This window comes from Salvia hispanica, chromosome 5 (genome assembly GCF_029641045.1).
Source record: "Salvia hispanica isolate PSC_SH4W2 chromosome 5, Shi_PSC_v1, whole genome shotgun sequence".
NCBI classification, from domain to species: domain Eukaryota; kingdom Viridiplantae; phylum Streptophyta; class Magnoliopsida; order Lamiales; family Lamiaceae; genus Salvia; species Salvia hispanica.
This window is the reverse complement of record NC_142696.1, coordinates 41347073-41366787: the sequence shown is the minus strand read 5'-3', so window position 1 is coordinate 41366787 and position 19715 is coordinate 41347073. Positions and strand designations below refer to the sequence as shown.

The 19715-nt window shown below is 38.8% G+C and overlaps 4 protein-coding genes across 4 annotated transcripts; 1 reads left to right on the top strand and 3 right to left on the bottom strand.

Moving 5' to 3' along the window:
- Positions 1-890: 890 nt before the first annotated feature.
- On the bottom strand, positions 891-7728 carry LOC125190757 (uncharacterized). The gene is made up of 13 exons (XM_048088146.2): positions 7420-7728; positions 7270-7336; positions 7006-7116; positions 6283-6478; positions 5570-5655; positions 5189-5384; positions 4898-5009; positions 3808-3935; positions 3432-3638; positions 3240-3349; positions 2652-2781; positions 2199-2348; positions 891-1415 (listed from the first exon to the last, which is right to left on the bottom strand). The coding sequence occupies exons 1-13, from the start codon at positions 7508-7510 to the stop codon at positions 1194-1196; spliced, it is 1806 nt and encodes a 601-aa protein (XP_047944103.1). The 5' UTR covers positions 7511-7728; the 3' UTR covers positions 891-1193.
- Positions 7729-8097: 369 nt separating this feature from the next.
- On the bottom strand, positions 8098-16161 carry LOC125190756 (putative alpha-mannosidase At5g13980). The gene is made up of 29 exons (XM_048088145.2): positions 15728-16161; positions 15142-15225; positions 14963-15051; positions 14598-14772; positions 14313-14432; positions 14127-14213; positions 13976-14047; positions 13666-13779; positions 13238-13338; positions 13065-13158; positions 12820-12987; positions 12628-12717; positions 12357-12422; positions 12194-12250; positions 11886-12099; positions 11684-11814; positions 11492-11551; positions 11343-11402; positions 11188-11259; positions 10962-11009; positions 10731-10850; positions 10548-10613; positions 9994-10106; positions 9752-9836; positions 9368-9478; positions 9194-9286; positions 9053-9100; positions 8828-8896; positions 8098-8527 (listed from the first exon to the last, which is right to left on the bottom strand). Exons 1-29 carry the CDS (start codon positions 15923-15925, stop codon positions 8303-8305), a joined length of 3030 nt encoding a protein of 1009 aa, XP_047944102.1. The 5' UTR covers positions 15926-16161; the 3' UTR covers positions 8098-8302.
- Positions 16162-16423: 262 nt separating this feature from the next.
- On the top strand, positions 16424-18269 carry CHLM (magnesium-protoporphyrin IX methyltransferase). The gene is made up of 2 exons (XM_048087311.2): positions 16424-17001; positions 17582-18269. The coding sequence occupies exons 1-2, from the start codon at positions 16453-16455 to the stop codon at positions 17987-17989; spliced, it is 957 nt and encodes a 318-aa protein (XP_047943268.1). The 5' UTR covers positions 16424-16452; the 3' UTR covers positions 17990-18269.
- Positions 17926-19653, bottom strand: LOC125190112 (trihelix transcription factor ASR3-like). Its single transcript, XM_048087312.2, has 2 exons — positions 18723-19653; positions 17926-18628 (listed from the first exon to the last, which is right to left on the bottom strand). The coding sequence occupies exons 1-2, from the start codon at positions 19339-19341 to the stop codon at positions 18318-18320; spliced, it is 930 nt and encodes a 309-aa protein (XP_047943269.1). The 5' UTR covers positions 19342-19653; the 3' UTR covers positions 17926-18317.
- Positions 19654-19715: the final 62 nt, after the last annotated feature.

Here is a 19715-nt window from a genome sequence, read left to right as displayed (position 1 = left end):
ACTCATCACATATTTTATCTTCTTCCTCTAATATACGTAGACAATAACTATTACTTTCACTTGGGTAATTTCATACTATCAATATGCTATTACTAATCCAGCTTACGCACGTTTGTTAGCTGTACTTTTCACTAATTAGTGCATTTTGCACATTTTTCTTCATGGGTTTTGCTTATTTGATTTTCTTTGGTGCTTTACCTGCATTTACAGAATTGGACTAACCTCCAAACGTAGTGTTGGTTGGTTCAAATATAGTACAAGGACGCCCAACCAATTTGCATAGTGTTGATGAAAAATGAAAAAGGAGAATAATTGAATCATGTAATGGAATTTATTATATATTGGTTGATGGTCCACAAAGGGTAATGATAATTTATCTAACTCCCACCTAATTATATTTGCCTTTTAAGGATGAAGCATCCTTACTTGTGTGGTCACTCCACATATTTATGTGGGTAAACCTTACTCTTTTAAATGGAAAAGAGGCCTCCATTCTTTATCATTTGCATGAACTAAAAGGGTATAATGGTTAATCAATATCACAGACACACAACTATCCCATCCATCTTCATTACACGCCTTACATGTAATACCAAAGTAATATATATCTCGTGAAATCGCTCTATTTAGGTCCACCCATTTTCTCCACGCACAATAAAGGTAGGAATATTTTCCTATTTCGATCCTTGTCTCTGTTTTTTTCCAATCCTCTTCAGAATATGTTTATATATATATGTATATTAGCAGCTACATTTCGATGACCAACGCATGAAAAAATGTTTGAGTTGAATTGGGAAGTCATACTAGTTTACCAAGTGCAGACACGATATTTACCTTCTCATTATTTGTAGCATATGGTAAATTTCTTGAAACTTTCCTCATCTGGCAGCTTGTAAGAAATCAAGATTTAAGCTTCCCTAATAATCCACATAAGTTTTCCCACGCAGACAGCAGGAAAGATCCACAAGCTAATAAGAAAATGGTCTTTGTTACACATTGTATATTTTGCTAAATTTCAGCCCCAACTAAAAACTCAGTTTCTTGAATGTGTTTTCGCAAATTAGCATTACCCATACACAAGTTCTTTTACAGCCTGATAAGTCAAAATTTCCAAGTTAAAGTCGAAGTAAGAAGGGCCAAAATCTAGATTTTGTCCGCAGACCTCTATAATCCAGAGGCAATGTAAATGAAGCTCATCCCCAAAGCCTACTAAGTAAACTTTTCTTGTCTTTCTTCATCCTGTTCTCCAGTGACGGGAAGTCAATTGAGTTGTAGGCGAGATCCATGATAACTGGATTGCGCGGGACTGCTTGAAAGGCAGGCGGGAAGACTGAGATATGTGGGGTTGATTTTGTGGTCGGGTCACCAACAGCAGATTCGTAATTCTCCAGGTTCTCCATGAGCAGCTTTTCAAGCTGAAGCAAACAGAGTTAAACATAGAAAAGAGTCATCTCAAGGTGGTGATAATTATAGAAAAAAAAAAAAACAACCATCCCTAAATTGTACGACAGGTCCACTCAAACATGAGAAAACCCACTTCAGTCTGGACTCAGACCCATCCCAACCCATACTAGAGACCAGCCAAAGAAATTAATCCTTAACTTTGCTCTCATAGTTAGTTATTGTTGTAGAATCACAACACAAACATTTTATTAAATAAATTTAGACAATATGAACCTAGTATATCGATACATATTTTAGATATATATGTGAGTGGAAAGATTCTTAGGCGTGTTGGATCTATCAGGTCCTATTTCCATCCCAAGTTACTTGTGGAATTGTCACAAAATTGCAGATGAAAAACTTAAGTTAAGCTAAAGACCGAGGATCACTTTTTCAGTTTTTGTTTTGTTTTGTTTTGTTTATGGACGCAACACTGATCACGATCCAAATGTGCAATTGAATATGGAATCTCATTAAATCAGGGTTGCTGGAGATAGTAGGGTTAGGCAAATAACTAGGAGAGCTTATTACAGGAAGTAATCAAAGAAACCAATATATTATGCTATATTGAAAATTCCTAGCTGCTAAAAGTTTAGTTTTCAACTAATTGATTTAACAAATTCTATCAGATAAACATAGGCCAAAAGATACTTTAAGTACTCTGACCAACAAGCTAGCGTAAAGAAGATATACCAGAATCTCAAAATCATTAACTAGTTTCCAGATTAAAAGCCAAGGAAAGTTATGCTACATACCTTCTTATAATTTCCTGTTAATGAGATACTTGAGATCTTTTCAGAGAGATTTTCTGGAGCCTTCTCCTCCTCCATAACTCCTGTTGCATGTTCTATACAAATGTTGGATCGACAATCATTGTAAAGCATCTTCAGTTCCTTGATAGCAACCTGTAATAAATTAAATTGTGCTCAAGTCAGAAATGAAGTCCCAAAGTAGGGATTCAAATATGTGTATCTTACTAGATTCAAGAAAATTGCACTGATCACATTGCAACGAAATGTTCAAATAAATTATGGACTGTAATTGGAAAACCGATATATTATCTAAGTTGGTCATCTTATGATTAAAGAACAGTGTTTCCATTTAACTGTAAGGAGTTTAGGCTACAATGGAAGCACGGCGAGTAAAGGTAACATATTGTCAGCTGGTCGTGAAAAGGAGTATACTGAGTTAGTAGAGAATGCAAGCACCTGATCAGCATTGGCCGAACTCTGAAGCTTCTTAAGAGCATCATCAGCTAAGGAACAAGCTCTGCAGAACAAAGCATATGCTTCTACCCTCTTACCAGCCAAACTATAAGATTTTGCCAGGTAAAAGCACCTACAGGAAAGTGACGAATAGATCAGTACCCAGAGGATGCCATTCACAGACAAAGTTGAGATAAGCATATACAGCAGGTTCGTTAACCAGGGATCTCGAAGATGCTATGCAAAAAGATCTAGGTATACTATTTGTACCACATAAGAAACAAGTAAATAAGAAAAGCTAAATCTGGTGAATGAGATATGACTATTATCTCATAAGCCATAAGTACCCAACTACAAATGTGAAATGGTTTCATAAACAACAAATTTCTGAACTGCTAGAGTTGAAGAGGGTAGTATAGTATTAGAATTACAATTAAGTGGTAAATCATTTTTACTTTATGAGGAGAGGCAGAAAATTTCTAGAATTAAAATTAATTTTCTGGCCACTGAAGTGGAACTAAAGCAGCATGAAACATAAGCCGTTGGGAGAAAGAAGCAAATATGGACTCCAAAACATTACAAGGTCCAAACCTTTCTGCTCGGAAAACTAAACTTTTCAGTTCACATTCTTCACTGAGAGCCACTTCTTCTGGTTTTCGGTCTCTACCCGAACTAACCAGATCAGAAAGATCAGCAGCATTCTGTTTGAAGAAGCTGGTTAGCTTTATGAAACTTAATGTTAATATTAATATGAAGATAGTGTCAGTTTCTAGGTACTCTCACCTGTAGGAGGAGATCATATAGCCGGACAAGCTCTTCAGGTTTTGTAACCTTTTCGTTTTTGTCATCACGAACCTTACTGAGCTTATTCTTTGCAATGTGCACAAGCAACTGATTACGCTCAATTGTTCTCTCTCCTAAGACAGCCCCAATAGCTTTATCAAGGCCACTCAGGTCATCCTTAATGCTCTCAGAATTACCTGTGTTAGCCTACAGCAGAAAAATACTGTCAAACTCACCATATATACCCTAATTATGTTTCCTTCTCTTTCAGGAAAAAAATGCCTTCTGCCAATATTCCGCCTCCATAATTCATAAAACTGTTCTCATAGAAAGTACATACGGTAAACAGAAACTTCATAACTAAAGCCCAACTCACCAAGTCATTCCTTATGCAGCTCCTGGCTTCACTATAAGCAGCAAATATTTTGTCAAATATGGCTAGTTTTTTCTCTGTGGGTACTGAATCTGCTCCTGGACCATTAGTATCTTTCTCCAGTTCCTGGGCTGATCAAATAAAGTCAAGCAAGAGGGTTTGAGATTTGGGTGCAAGTTTAAGAATTCACGAGTATAATCAAAGCAGTGACAGAACCAGGTAAAATCTAACTGCCACAACTGCTGCACATTCATAAACAGAGCTATACAGCAAACGCAAATACATACAAATATGCAAGTATAAGCTGAGTTTCACAAATACAAGACTAAAACTTGCACTATGAGTATTCACCTTTTAAAACCTGTGACTACCTAAGCTCAATCACAGCAGGAAATTTTAAAAAAACCTAGGCTGATAAAATGGCTACTAAAAGATGTAAAACACATTGTGAGAGCAGTACTAGGAGCATCCAGTAACTAACTAAGTTATTGAACCCCAGGAAATATGATCATCCATAATTGCACAAAATACGATTACATGAGGGCTCACCATACCAGTCCCCAGATGCATGACTTGGTCATGTTTATATAACAGCCAAACACACAACTCACTTTAGCCTTCCTATCATGCCATTATGTATCAGGCAGGAAAAGAAAGGTTGATGCAATTTGCAATTATAGCACTAGCCCAATTTCTACAATATTAAAACTACATCATCTTTTAAGCTTTTGCAATACAACATCTACAGTTTTTTCAAAAGTCATTTTCACAGTGCATGTAGTTAAAAGAAGTAAACTGCATTGTTGTAATTACAACATTTCCAAAGTCGCGTTGTAATTGGAATTCAGGGTAAAGGTTGTGTCATTTGCTGCAACTAACCCGAAAGGGAAATCAAAACATTAAGGTCAAAGGTAACATTTCCTGGACCATGGTAGAGCTAATGTACAGTGCAGTTCACCTTCCTAAGGCATTTGCTCAAGTCCACTAAGATTTTTACACATTAACAAATCCTAACCAAGTTGGGTGTGAACTTGAGGGCAGAACCACACCTAAAACACTATGAGCCACAGTCCTTATAATAAAAGGCATGTACCTTTGAGTATGGCGACCCGAATCTTTGCATTTGATATGGGAAATCTGTGACCAAGCCAATGAAATTCAGTCAACGATGCCGCCTGTTGAGATCGAGCTTCAGCCATGACCGCCTGGTGATGATGGAAAATTAAGATAAATTATCAATAACAATCCATGGAATAGGCAATGTAGCAAGGATAGAAAACTTGATAAGGACAGAACACTCTGCTTTGAGAAGATTGGGGTGTGCTTCACTAGCAGTTATCAAATATATATTGTATGCTACCTCTACTTGATGAAATAGACTCACCTCTAATTTAGCCTTAAAAAGGTCCAGAGCAGGCCCTTCCATTTCTCCTATCTGGACTAGTTCAGAAGTTTTTATATTTGACTCCCCAACTTTGTGCAGACAATATCTTATGCTAGGCTCAAGTTCCTCAACCCGCTCCCGGCATAAAACTTGGTTCTCTAGATCTCCATACTTTCCAAGTTCCTCATAAACGGCCCTGTCAAAACGTAGTACGTTAGCCATCAACAAGTACTCCTTTTCTGGGAAAGTTTAGATTTTTTAATGAAGCATTAGAAGATGATCAACTACCAAAAAACATGCCATTAAGTTCACTTATTAGTCAAAAGAAGAGCCATTAATTTATTTTCTTTATCCAGAAAATCATTAGAGATAAAAATGTACCTGGCACTTTTGAAGCACTTAAGCGCAATGTCCCAGTGTTCATCTTGCTCAAATAACAAGCTCCCTTTCATATAAGAGGCATAAGCCTGGATGATAAAGACCAAATAAAAAAGGTTCTCCATAAGAAATGTCATATTTTTGTAAAACTCTAAGCATCCACCACAGATTAACTTTGACCACTGACCGAAAAACAAAATTATACTGTAAGAAATATTGTGAAAGGATCTGTGGTCTACACTGCTTGGAAGAGAAACATAACAAGTGATTCCTAAACTCAGGACATTACTAACTGAAGACATTTCAATAATTTTCCTGCCCTTCTTTTGTAAAAAGAGAAATTTTCGGACAAGAGCTCAAACCTGATATAATAACTATCCGACCAATTTGTCTTAAAATGTTCTTGAAACGGCTCGTGGAGCCACAAAAAAAATATACTATATCATATCCCCACAGGCTTTTTCATGTTTACAGAGAGCAATCAAAAGGAGAAAGAACTACTGGCTATATTTGCTAAAAGACCGTTTTTCAATATCAACTAATCGAAAGGATGAAACATCTTTAAAGAAAACAGTCTAACTGAAGGCTAACAAGCCAAGAGTCACAGCAGTTGTACAGGATTCGTTAATGTATCATTATAGTAGGAAAAAACAAAAAATCTGAAATTTAGTGGGAAAATATAATAATAGCATCTGAGAAAAAGATCAGATTCACACCTCAGCTTCCAGAGATGTTCTCGAGTCTCCCTTGATGGCACACAGCTCTTGAAACTGGGTAGCCCATTTTACGGCCTTCCTTAGCCTGCCAATGAGGTAGATCCTCTGACGAGCATTTGGGCCATCTGGTAAAGTTTTCTTTTCCATTGCATGGCTCCATGCTCTTTCAGCAGCATATAGAACCAAATGAAGAAACCTAGAACAAATTCAAAGAGCCTCATAAACTAAGAGAATATAGGAGAAAATTAGTTTTCATTCCATGCTTGAAGATGAACAAGAAAATGAAGGAGCACAAACTTATTTCTTTCCATGTTTATGCTACTTCCGTCCCTTGTTAAGTGATTCAGATTCTTTTTTGGGACGATCCAAGATAAGTGATAATTTCCTTTTTTGAGCAACAATCAACACTTTATGCAGACCCTCAGCTTGTTTATGATCTTAACTTCATAACTATCATCAGTAATTTACTACTACTTTTATGGGCTGCATCCTATATCATGCAAGAAAAGTATCCACTTACTTCAGAATATATATTTACATCTAATGTTGAATGGAAAGTCATGAACATACACAGCAACTGGCTGAACATCATATTTTCGAAGAGAGCTTTTCTTTTCGGCCAAAAAAACAAAGAGTATGTATCACAATCAGCTCGTTAAAGAGGATCCACCGGTCGCAAGGGGATTGTCTCATTGAGAAAGGCAAGAGGACCTTCATACGTACCTGACTTCAGTCACAGTAGATGACGATATGGCTCTCTTGGTATATTTTCCACGGCCATGGGTGAATTTCAAGGACTTGTACAATCTCCGCAAACGTGCAGTGCAGTACCGCCTGAGAATTCAAAATCAATATATCTCATGATTGATGATAACATCAATTTCAATGCAAAAATGCTCAGAACCTTCTTGCCAACCAAACAGGAGACCTCGAATAGGTACATTACACAAGTAAACTGAATTCCAAACAAACACAAGTTAGCACTACCTGTAACGAGCGTAATCACCGAATCGCAATCCGTGCTGCATTTGTGCTGATTTCAGTAGCTGCAGCACTGGGAAATTCACAGCCAAAATGAGGAAACTCATCCACACACACATAAACAAAATAAGTCAATACAGAAGGAGAGGGAAGCACCATTGATAGAGAATTTAGGGTTACTAATCTGATCCAAGGCGGATGAATTCTGATCGATTTCCATCCCTGCGACGTCGTCTCCCTTCGCCATCAATTGAATTGGAGATTCGGTGGCCGACTGACACCGATTAATGGTTTATGAGAAAAGTGGGGGCAAACGGTGGAATATTCCGGCAGAAGCTACGGTGCGGTAGCAGCAGCGGATTTGGGAAAGGGTTCAGTTTTGTAACGCCGAAGATGATGACTTGATGTCTCCTTCTACTGTTGACGGGTCGGATCGGGTCGTAATTTGCTTGGATAGAGAATTTGTAAATAGGATTATTAATTTTAAGTGCATTGCCCTTTTATTAGCAATAATGAAAATGTGAGGAAAAAAAGGTCATCCAACTCAAATTTTCAGGAATTTTTTTGAACATCATTCTTTGCTTTCAAGGTAACATTTCTTAACCAAATTCAACAGAAAGAGGGCAATCACATTTATTACTACAACATTTTTCAACAGTGGGATTTCATTTTATTTTAAGTGAAAATTGCATTAAAGTACAATTAAATCTTCAATCGATCGCCAAATTTTGTGCTTCTAACTTGTTTTTTTTTTCCTTTTTTTGAGAGAGAAGAGCTCTTTTCATCCTCAATTCTTTTGTTGTTATCACTTACATTGACTGAATTAACTTACTGTTGATCTTGACGCCTTGATATATTGCATGAAAAAAGCCATGTTACACAATTTACACTTTCAGTTATTACAACACAAGAAACTTATCCATGTTTTCTCAAGGCAACAACAATAGAGAGATGGAGACAACAAAGCAACAATTATCACATCTCACCACAAAAACAGCTGAAACTTCTCAGCCTTATGATGCATCCACGTTCACTTCATTCACCTCGTGGAGTACTGGATGATATCTGAGTCTAAGTCGAGGATGAATGTCCGTACTTCCATGGGGGCAAGCTCGACTACCAACTTCACGGGATCTACAGGGGCCCCTCTGGAATCAGAGGGGTGTCCTGTGTCAGAGCCTTCTACTTTCCAAGACAGTCTTTTCCTCTCCATTTCTGCTCTTTCTTGGTTGGCAGATAGACTCATTTCCTTGATTTTATTGATCTGATGAAAAAAAATAGATCACATCATAAAAAAGAATATTGCAAGTGAGTCATGATGATAAGGGTTATTATTATCAACTTATGGTGTGAACTCTGGGGCGTTTTAAAATGCCGTGACTTCAGAATATGCCAAAAAAAAGGCTTTCGAAAATGTTAATTGCCCGAGACATGCGCATTTCCTTTTTGTTTATTTTTGTGTGTAATTTCATAGGTCAGGCACATTTCAAGGCCATGACTTGATAATAAGTGATCCAAATAATAACAGGCAATAGTATGGAATTTATATATATGTCGCTTTCACCTTCCGATGTGGAAAAACTCGCTTCAGTTCCACAGTTGCCAAGCTAGATAAGTCCTTGTCCTCTCCAACCTGATAAGTACCACACAAGAAATAGAGCAGTATATGAAGTTATACAAAGTGATGCTATTTTTCAGAAAACTAGCTGCATTTTGCAGGAAAAAGAAATGGATCCTTAGGTGCACCAAAGTGGGAAGTAACTTAGTGCATGATTTAAGAACACAGAACCTCGTATAGATGTGCCAAACGGAGGAGAACAGCGCCGTCTTGAAGCTCCTGAGGCAACAAAAGAACAATAATTAAGTATTGCATAATACTACTTCATGTTTCGGTATATATAAAGATCAAGAATCTTCAGTTATTCATTACCTGGAGTGTTATAATTGCAACGTTGTCAGGTAGGCTGTAAGAAGGATCCATGGCTGAAAAAGTTGGTGTTGGAAAATTTGTCCACTTATCATCCTGTGTGTATACGAATGCAAAATATCAGGCACAAAAATGTCGAAGAATCTGTGACAGGGACAGCTTAGCCATGGCTTTTACCTGCTCACTGAAGGCCAGAAGGAAAGGTGAGTATATCTCCTGTCCAACCGATCGACGCCACTTGGATCCCTCTCCAAGTGGATCAAATCTGAGATAGTACTTTCCTTGGACCTGTGTTGAATATTATTGATAAACCTTTAAGCATGTAAAGTGAAAACCATGCACAATATAATCATCTTCTTTTTTCTTATTGTCCACTTCTCTTTAGAACATGTTAGATGAATTTTGTCGCACATTGAAGCAGAATAATGTTCGATGTAGTATCTGAAGTAACAACTCCAACAATTTTACATAAATGGCTGCAAACATACATATTCACATAACAAGGCATCTTGAACAAGGATATGATATTAGGATAATCTGTGCAGGCATTTTTTCACTTACAGATAATCCCGTGCATGTATCAAGAGCACAGACGGTTTCATTTAGAGCCTCATCAACACCTCTACCATCATCCTTTAGCAGTCTCCTGCAAAATGATGCCTTATGTTACTATCTTAAAATTGCATGCATTTGTGGAAAAAATAACTACTATTTCTACAAAGGAAACTAAGGAATGGTGCGGCAAAAGAAAATGAGTAACTATAGAAATAAGTCTGTATAGGGGACAGGAGAAGCAGATTAACCTGTGCAGCATTATCTCGACTTCACCATCAATAATACTTGATCCCCCAACCGACCGATCCACCAAAACTGACATCTCTGTGCTATCGTCTTTGATGTAAATTCCAAGATTGATCTGAAAGAAAAATGAAAATATACATAAGATGGCCCAAGGTGAACCAAGATTAGTCTTTAAACTTGCTTTCCGGACTGGTCCACAACTTCTGATGCGGAAATTGTGCATTCAGATTGCTTGGCTGAAATGCAAGTTTTAGCAAGATAGACGTGAAATGAACCTTACGAAATCATGAGTATTCCTACCAACATCTAACAAAACTAGGACTTTTACTAGATTGGTTCATATATCTTATACGATTCCATAAATCCTTTCTCTGAGCTTAATGGATTTCATATTATCAGGCTTTAACTGAGATTACATCATCCATTCATGAATCACAACATAACATGATAAGTGCTAGTTATCATTGTAAGAAAAAATGTAGTCCTAAAAAAAAATTACTCCACATAAACAAAGGGGAAAAAGGTGTAGAGTGTGATGGCTTTAGTCTAAACATACAGGGTAGTAATTTCCAGCAATTGGCTGGTTGACTTGAAGGTCCCAGTCAGTTCTGTAGTCTCGAATCTGAGCAGAGCCAGAAAAACTTACTATGTCAGCATAAATTTTGACATTAGCAATCAGTAAGAATGTACTTAATTTACAGGGAATATTTCTTAAATCTTCAACTGCAGAAATACATACCCGCTCCAGAAAATCGCGTCCATTTGAGTCTGTATAGAATGCTTTGTTGTTTCCTATCATGGTTTTGAGTTTTGTCACAATCTCTTTTCCCTTTCCATCGTCTATGGGTATGGGTCCAACCTAATATCGAGGAAATGTAATAGAGTCTCTAATATGAGATTTCTATACTTTTTTTCTGTTCCTAGTTAGAAATATAACCAAGTTAAACAGATTGATAGCATAAGAACTTACAGTAAATTCAACCTCAGCATGTTCCTTCTCTTTGTAAACTCTTGTAGTCTATGCATAACAGTCAATCAAAAACATAAGTTGAGCTTTTGCGTAAATATTTTTGAAAGCATCATGTGTCTATAATATATAGCTACAAATTCTTACACAACATGAGGTCCCAATTCTTCATTAAAAGTTTGTCACATGTGATCTCTAAAAGTGTCAGATATTGAATCTGTAAACATACCTGATATACCCACGAACTAAATGTCTGATGAACTTCATCATAGAGTGGGCCTCTAAGTACTGTGAGAGGAATCTACAACATGAGATGAAAAGTTACAGCTTGATCATGCAAATTTAGACAGGCAAAAGCTGTAGCGCTATACGAAATACAAATACCTTTTCTTCAGACTGTATTGTGTATGTGCCATTAGGACGAAAAATATATGCTCCAGAAGCCTTCAAGCAGTAAAGAATATGACAGATTAACCTCAAGTACTCAACGCAACAACTCTACGAGGTTACTCTTAACACCACATAAGCATTACCTGAAGTTCATCAGTACTCCCAACATAATAACTATAGGATTGCTCCAGAGACACATTGACCTTCAAAAAAATTTGCACAATTTAACATTATTCACGAGAATATATCCAGTAATAGACAACAGGAATGTTTGACCTTTAGTGTATCAGACTTGATGAAAATGACAAATATAAGGCATTGTCTTAATGTCTTACCGAGTTTCTTCCATTAATGTATTTCATAAGCTTGCCATCCTTTCCAGAGTATATAAGCCTCAAATTGCCTTGCCCGACTTCAATGCCACCAGTATCAAAGGAGTTTGGTACAAATTTTGTCGAAACAGAAGCTAGATTGCAACATGTGAGTATTAGTAATGCACTATATTTCACTGCTTTAAAAATAAGAAATAAGGCTTACATTGACCACTTGAGATCACATAAGTACTGAAACCCAAAGGTGGAGCTACTGCTGTGAAAGCAAGCCAATATTTGGCAACGGACGAAGGCGATTCACCTGTATATGCACTAGCATAGAATTTTCTCATGGATAATGAAGCATTAACTATAGGAAGAAGCTGTGACAAAATCAATTTTCCAGTAGAATCTGATACGGAGAGATTCTCGTTGATGACCTGTGTGAAGTTCATCAAGAATGAAAATGAACAAGATCTTATTAAACCATACTAATGAGTTTAGTAAAAAATATAGCAAACATGAGAAGCTTACGGGAATCCTGACAACAGATGTTCTTTTCCACCCCAGAGGGTTATAAACAAGTACTGCCTGCAGTTGGATAACAGACAGCAAGTTAAATTAGAACATAGTGAAAAGTAGCCTTGTGATTAATATTTTAATTAATCGACACACGATCAGTCAATATAATACTTACTATTTTTTTCCCAACAGAAAGATCAACTTCTGTTGCAGGACAATAACTTATATTCAGCAGTGGGCACTGAAAAAACAGTAAATAAATAAATAAACATTTCATGCATATAATTAGTTCCACAAGAAAAATATCATATCCAACTAGTAACAAAAAGTAAAACAGTGACAGAAACATAATAGAAGTCGAAATAAAGACAATATTCAGTGACTCCATGTTTTTGTTAACAACAAAACATAAGGTCTGACAGAAAGGAAAGTGCATGAGTTCTTGCCTGGTTGAAGTTTGTGACAGGACTTTTGCATTCTGAAGAAAATGGTGATTGTGTTAGACAACCAAGGGAAGTCGCTACGACATCCTTGGACTGCATGGATTCAGAGACAGAAGGTAATGATTTTACTAAAAAGAAAGTGGAGGCAAGCAACTTTACTGATGAAGGATTCATAATATCAGGGGAAAGCCTTACCTCCTCATAACCTATTGAAAGCCTTTTTGCATAGTCATCAGCCACATGCTGCTTTGCAGTACCAGAAACTGCATCATGATGTTGTACTATTGCCAAAGCATCAGCTAAGGAGTCAGTTGTAGGGCCGGATTTATTTCTTCCTCGAAAGAACTCCAACTGTCTTGCTGCCTGATAAGGTATGCAAGTTTGAGATTTCATATAGATCACAATTTAATCTGACACATACATAGGAGTTTTTGGCATACCAAATAGTAGCCACTCAGCTCTCTAATAAAGCCTTTACTGGTAGGCCTACTCGTAAAATATCCAGTCCAGTAACCATCTATACGGTCAGCATACCTGATACACCGCTTAATTTTGTTACTATAAACTGAAGTAGAACAATACATAAACCGCATATATTTAATTTTGAGCTCACGGGAAGTAGTCGTCAAGTTTAGGAGGCCATGATTCATCCAGAGCATGTTTCACATCGGTGTATATGGATGGAGACGAATATAAGGCATTGACACGGCCATCCTGCAAGAAGGCTCGGAAAATACATACTATTATTGAAAACAAAGAAACACAGATCAATTTTATTCATATAGTAATTGTTGGAAATAACAATTCATTAGCAACTTTATACTTCCATAGAAAACAATATCCGGTGGTTTATTAACCATAGAGAAAAATTATGCACTCCCACGTATGTACTAGGTTTTTAGTAGAATCGAAATCTTCATGTATACAAACGATTAAGAGTGCAAAAGGGAAGGTAAGTAAGAAGTTCAAATATGGAGATTTCTGCCAATAATCATCCACCATTGAGAAGCTTATTATAGAACATGTTCTATAGATACTAACTTGATTCACATAGTGTATGAGCTTGTCCATATTCCTGAACCATGTATGTGCGTATTGATATTTGAAATCTGTTCCCATAGTCCACATTATATGATTCGAACGAGTAACATTAGCCTGCAAACAAAACCAATTGAAGTTATGAAGTAAACAAAGATGATTTGTGAAGGAATGCACTTATTTGAATAGTTTCAAATCACAATAACTAAAAATAGAAAGGAAACCAACATGGTGCAGATAACAACATAGAAACATGCATCAACAAAAAGGCCATGATAAAGATAGTTTGGTGGCCATGAAAGTTAAACCACACCTGAAAATAGGCAGCAGCTACAAAAGCATCAACACGTTCTTGAACATTGTAATCAAATAGCTCAATGTCATCCTTCAGTCATGAAAGTTGGAAAATATCAGTATCAGCATAACCCAAAAATTCAGGCGATACATGGTCCTCAAAAAGTTACCTGTACTATAGGGGAATCGTCATTGACTTCATAATAAAATCCAGTTGGAGGCTCATAATTTCCGGCATAAAAAGCACCTGTAAATATCTGAAATGATCAAAAGAAAATTAGACAGCCAAGTAAAGTCAAAAAGTTTGAGATTTTTTATCAAATTGTTAAATAACATGATGCTGAAATTATTGCAACCTGAGAGGAAGAACCACGAGTTTTGGAACCCTGCCAGATAACCTCAAGCTTCTTCTCAGCACTCCTCTTGGCTCTATCTTGGTAATCAATTCGTGCAAAGTATAGAGCGTCGAATCCCACCTAGAAGCCCAAAAAAGAAGAATACAGCTTAGATAAGAAAATAGTACCTACTACTATATAATGTTATGACACATTACATCTGTATGACTAGGGAAAAAATTAAGAGCTGGAGAACATGTAAGTCAGAACTTCAAAAACACGAGTACATAATCTAAAATATGGTACCTCTGCTCCCAAAAGATAAGCCTGTACAGCAGAATGACCAAACGGGTCAATCTGCCAACCAATTCTAGGAGTGACATTGAAGTCCCGTTTAATGTACCAGTGGCCTAGTGTTGTCTGGTCTATCATATCAATGTAATGAGCTGCAGCTTCATCGTGCATGCACATACCACCATTTCTGCAAATGCAGATTCAAGAGGACATGAGAGGTAAAACTATGAACCAAAATTCTTATTCGCTAAAGTGATATTTCTAACACCCGAAAAAACTATTCGAAAGCAAACAAACAGCGGTACATCCTACTACCTTCACAAGATTTTATTTTGGTTATTATAAGTATTCATAAGAATGTATATAAATTAGTATACATGAACTCAAGTTGACCCGAGCTAACTAGCATCTTCACCGTCTCCTTCATTTCATCGCTCTGCCATCTCCACCACCGCTGAAAAAACGCCTATCACAACATAAAAGCATCTACCATAAGCAATGCATTTCATAAAGTTGTTAACTAAATAAATCGGTTCATACTTCATGACACTGATACCTGTTCAACATAAATGAATTTCCGGTTTTTATCAGCCAACAGCGCTGGAATCAATGAATCCAACACATTCTGCACACAGGCGACCTACACACACGCACATGCTAGTATTAAAAATGGGCCACTCACCCCTTAAAAGGCCTCATAAGGGGGAGAGTTATCCACACTTATATAGATAAGCTAGGATCATCACCAGGCCGATGTGGGACAATGATTTGAAGAATTTAACACGCTCCCTCACGTGTGGGCCGGAATGACACATCGGACTTCCATCACGTGGGTAGGCAAGAGAAGAGATAAAGAGATAAACCATCATCGACTTGGGCCCTCTGATACCATATTAGAAATGGGCCACTCACCCCTTAAAAGGCCTCATAAGGGGGAGAGTTATCCACACTTATATAGATAAGCTAGGATCATCACCAAGCCGATGTGGGACAATGATTTGAAGAATTTAACAAATCAGTTAGTCCATTTCTTCAACAAAAACTATTCAGTTGGTAACAATACACAATGCTCTGACCAAAATAAGTCAACTGACATCAGGAAACTCAAAAACCCCAATTCGTGTATAGAATAATCAAACTACCTGGATGGAGTTATTCGATCCAACATAGTATTGATCAACAGTCTTCAACCACCCAACATCGTCGTGCGTGTGAGGAACCAAATGCACGTTAATCTTCCCGGGCACAACGCCTGCCGAGGTGTTGTAAACTATGTACTTCCCCTCCACCACAAAACACACACTCAAGACCATCATCGCTAAAACCCCAAAGGCTGCCATGATCGCGGCAGCTGCAATCGGCCCAGGCAGCAGCTAAATGAGCAAATAGAGCAACCCCAGAAAAGCGGACAAGAAAGACTATTGTCCCATAATCATTGTAAGCGTTGGTAACAACGGAAAAAACGTGGGTTTTATTTAATTGCGGATAAGGCTTGCCGCTTTGACATGCCAATGGTAAATAAATTGACTTCAAAATTAGATTTTTGGAGGTGGAGCGTTGGAGTGGAGTGGTGACTGTGAATGAAGACGACTCGTGGAATCTAATCAGCATCTTCTTTATAATAGTATACTAAAAATTTAATCTTTGTTGAAATTTATGATGTTTGTCACTTATTAATTATTCTCAATTAAAACATAAAGAGTTCAATCAAAATTAGAGCCAATTCAGTTGATTAGAATTCGTTTTATGTCGATTTTGAAGCCACGTCGGCACATTCTATCCTTTCCCGGGATTACATTATCCCAACTGCCACTCGACCACCGCCTCAAACGACCACAACTACTGCTCCAAATTTTGCTTATCAAAAATGGCGTTTTCTTCCATCCTCTACTCTCCAGTCCACTTCCCCCTCCGAGAGCCTCGCTCCCACTTCCCCCGCAGCCGCCAGCTCTCAGTGGCCGCCGCCCTTCCGCCCGCCGCCGACGTCGCGGCGGTGGCTGACGCCATCGACGGCACCACCATTGCCGTAATCGGGGGCGGGTCCGTCGCGGCGCTGGCGGCGGTGCTCTCCCTGTCCGACCCCGAGAAGCGGCGGCAGATGCAGGCGGAGGAGGTGGGCGGAGGCGACAAGGAGGTGGTGAGGGAGTATTTCAACAACGACGGGTTCCAGCGGTGGCGGAGGATTTACGGCGACGGCGACGATGTCAATAAGGTGCAGAGGGATATCAGGCTCGGCCACTCCATGACTGTGGAGAATGTGATGAAGATGTTGCTGGATGAAGGGCCGTTGGCTGGCGTTACGGTGTGCGACGCTGGATGTGGGACGGGCAGCTTGTCGATTCCGCTCGCCAAGGAAGGGGCGGTCGTGGCAGCTAGTGATATCTCGGCCGCTATGGTTGCTGAGGCTGAGAAACAGGTTAGTGGCGGCTGCATTCTTGATTTTAGTCATAACAAATTTTACAATGTTTCAGTCATAGTATCTGTTTCGTATTCGCTTTTGGTTTATATGAATGAAATGATTCGTGGGAGGGGAATTTTGCATTTTGGTTGATGTTTTGGAGTGTACGGAATTCTTGGTATTGCATTTTGGTTATATGTTGGATAACTCTCTCTTTATACGGTCTATGATATGATGGGCTCAATTCTAATATGGTCATATGGTATCAGAACTAGCTTAAGTCGATCGGGGTTGTTTGGTCCACAAGTAGTAGTTGAGGGTCATTACCGGCCTACACGTGATGATTTTCGAGGATTTGGAGCCATGGCCTATTAGTGCTATTTTGCACTGAAAAGAGTGTGTTTTCATGATTGTATTAAGACCAGATGATGCATATGGTCGCGTTTTAGTTAAAATATCTGGTATTTAATCAAAAAATGTTGTTGTTACTAGACCTTTGCAATATTTCTTGACGGCCATCGTGAGAAGAGGATATGTTTGGCTGAATCTCACCTTGATAATCTGCACTTCAGTTGCTTATTCATGGACTTTGGTGCAGGCCCGAAACGAGCTTTTGAAAGGCAAAGAAGAGCTGCCCACCGGACTGGTCTTGCCAAGATTTGAAGTGAGCGACTTGGAGAGCTTGAATGGGAAGTATGACACTGTTGTCTGTTTAGATGTCTTGATACACTACCCACAAAACAAGGCGGATGCTATGATTGCTCATCTCGCCTCTTTGGCTGAGAAGCGGTTGATTCTAAGTTTTGCCCCTAAAACATTCTACTATGATCTGTTGAAGAGGGTGGGGGAGTTGTTTCCCGGACCTTCAAAGGCTACGAGAGCATATCTTCACGCTGAGGCTGATGTCGAGAGCGCGCTGCAAAAAGCTGGATGGAGGATACGGAAGAGGGGGCTAACCACTACGCAGTTCTACTTTTCCAGAATTGTCGAGGCCATCCCTGCATAGCACAGAAAGTTAAGGTTAGAGACGCCCTCGACCTATTCTATTATCTCTGGCATCCAAATCGTGTATAGAGATAGATTGTGCATCTCAATCTTGTAATGTGGTGGGGAAATTTTGCTTGCTAACTTCGAGTTGTGCTTTATGTGTAAAGGGTTGCCGTTTATAACTAACTTGAGCGATGCATATTGTCTGCACTAAGTTCTTGCCTTGTGCATCGTTTCAAATGTGTATTTACAGTTTTACTCTATTCGTGCAAAATTCTAGTAAATGTTTTCTTCTTCGACTTCTGCTCTCATACTGCATTATCAGATCCATCTAAATTGTAAGTAGTTTACAGTTTATTTGCAATTTTCTCTAGAGCAGCATTGATCTTGGTAAGTGCTTCGACTATTCTTTCATGCTGTTCCTTATTCTGTTCTCGGGCTAACTGGAAACTTGACTTCTGATCTTCGAGCTGTGCACTCAGCAGTTCATTGTTTCTCTCTAGAGCTTTGATCAGTATGCTGTCGACATCAGTTTTTACACAGTCACTCGATGACCGCTTTCTCTTCTTCGCGCCTTCTTGAAACTCCTCCTCTCTCCTGAAATCCTTGTTCTTGTTTCCTGTACCTTGGTTTGTATATGATGGCTTATATCTCATCTCTGTTGTTAACAATAGGAAAATGTGAGTTCTGTGAAAAGTTTGAGTAAATTTCTTGATTAATGCAGCATTGATTTATGGGATGTTTTAGTTTACCTGATATAGGCACTGGGGATGGAATTGTGTATGTTTTGTCATTTGCTTGAACGTTTTCCTTTCCCGGGCTTGTGACGAGCACCTCCTCTGCCTCCTCCTCCGCCTCCTCACTGTCCACCATCCCATCCTCGTCGTCTAAGCCATCACCATTGACACTGTTCTCATGGGGACTCACTGCGACCAGCGCAAGCTGATATGCAGATCCTACGAAATCCTTCCCGTCCAGCACCTCATACACTTCTCGGTCGAAGAAACCAGGAAGCTTCCTCTCCCTTCTAGAATCACTCCTCATATCCCAGAAAGACTCGTCTTCTTCTTGTGGCACGCGGGAATCCCATGTCCGTATCTTCTTGAAATCGCTGAGGAGATTGCTCCATCTCTTCCGGCATTGGATCGGCCCTCTGCTCACTCCATTTCGTCTGCAGTGAGACGCGACGTAGTCCCATTTGGCCTCAACCTGGTCTGATCCGAAAACCGAACCAGATCTTCTGCCATTCTGCCCCCTCTCCTCTGCCAGCCTCTTACCTTCTATGAGCACCAGCGTCTCCTGTCGGCTCCACCTAGGATGTCGCGGTGTTTTGTTGCTGTCAGCGGGCGATTGCTGTCCTTGCGCCGCCATTCTAGAGAGTTGGATCTCTTGTGTGCTTAGCCAGACAGATCAAATGTGTGTTTGGGTGTGGTTTAGAAGGTTTCAATTGTGTCTTTATTCTGTGATGCACTTGTGATTGAGTGTCCTAAAAAGGGCAACAGTCTTTATTACAGGATCGAATGCACATGCTTACCAAATCGCTCTCTTTCAATTTATTTTATTTATGTGATGAATCCTGTTATCTTTTAAGGCATATTGATCATTTTTGCTTGCAATTATGTCACATTCTTTAAATCTTTTGTTCTGTTGATTGACTATTTTTAACGTCACTTTCTCGATCAATATTGATTCTGTCACCTTCCTAATTGATCGGCACATTCATTGACCGGATTTGTTGATTGTGT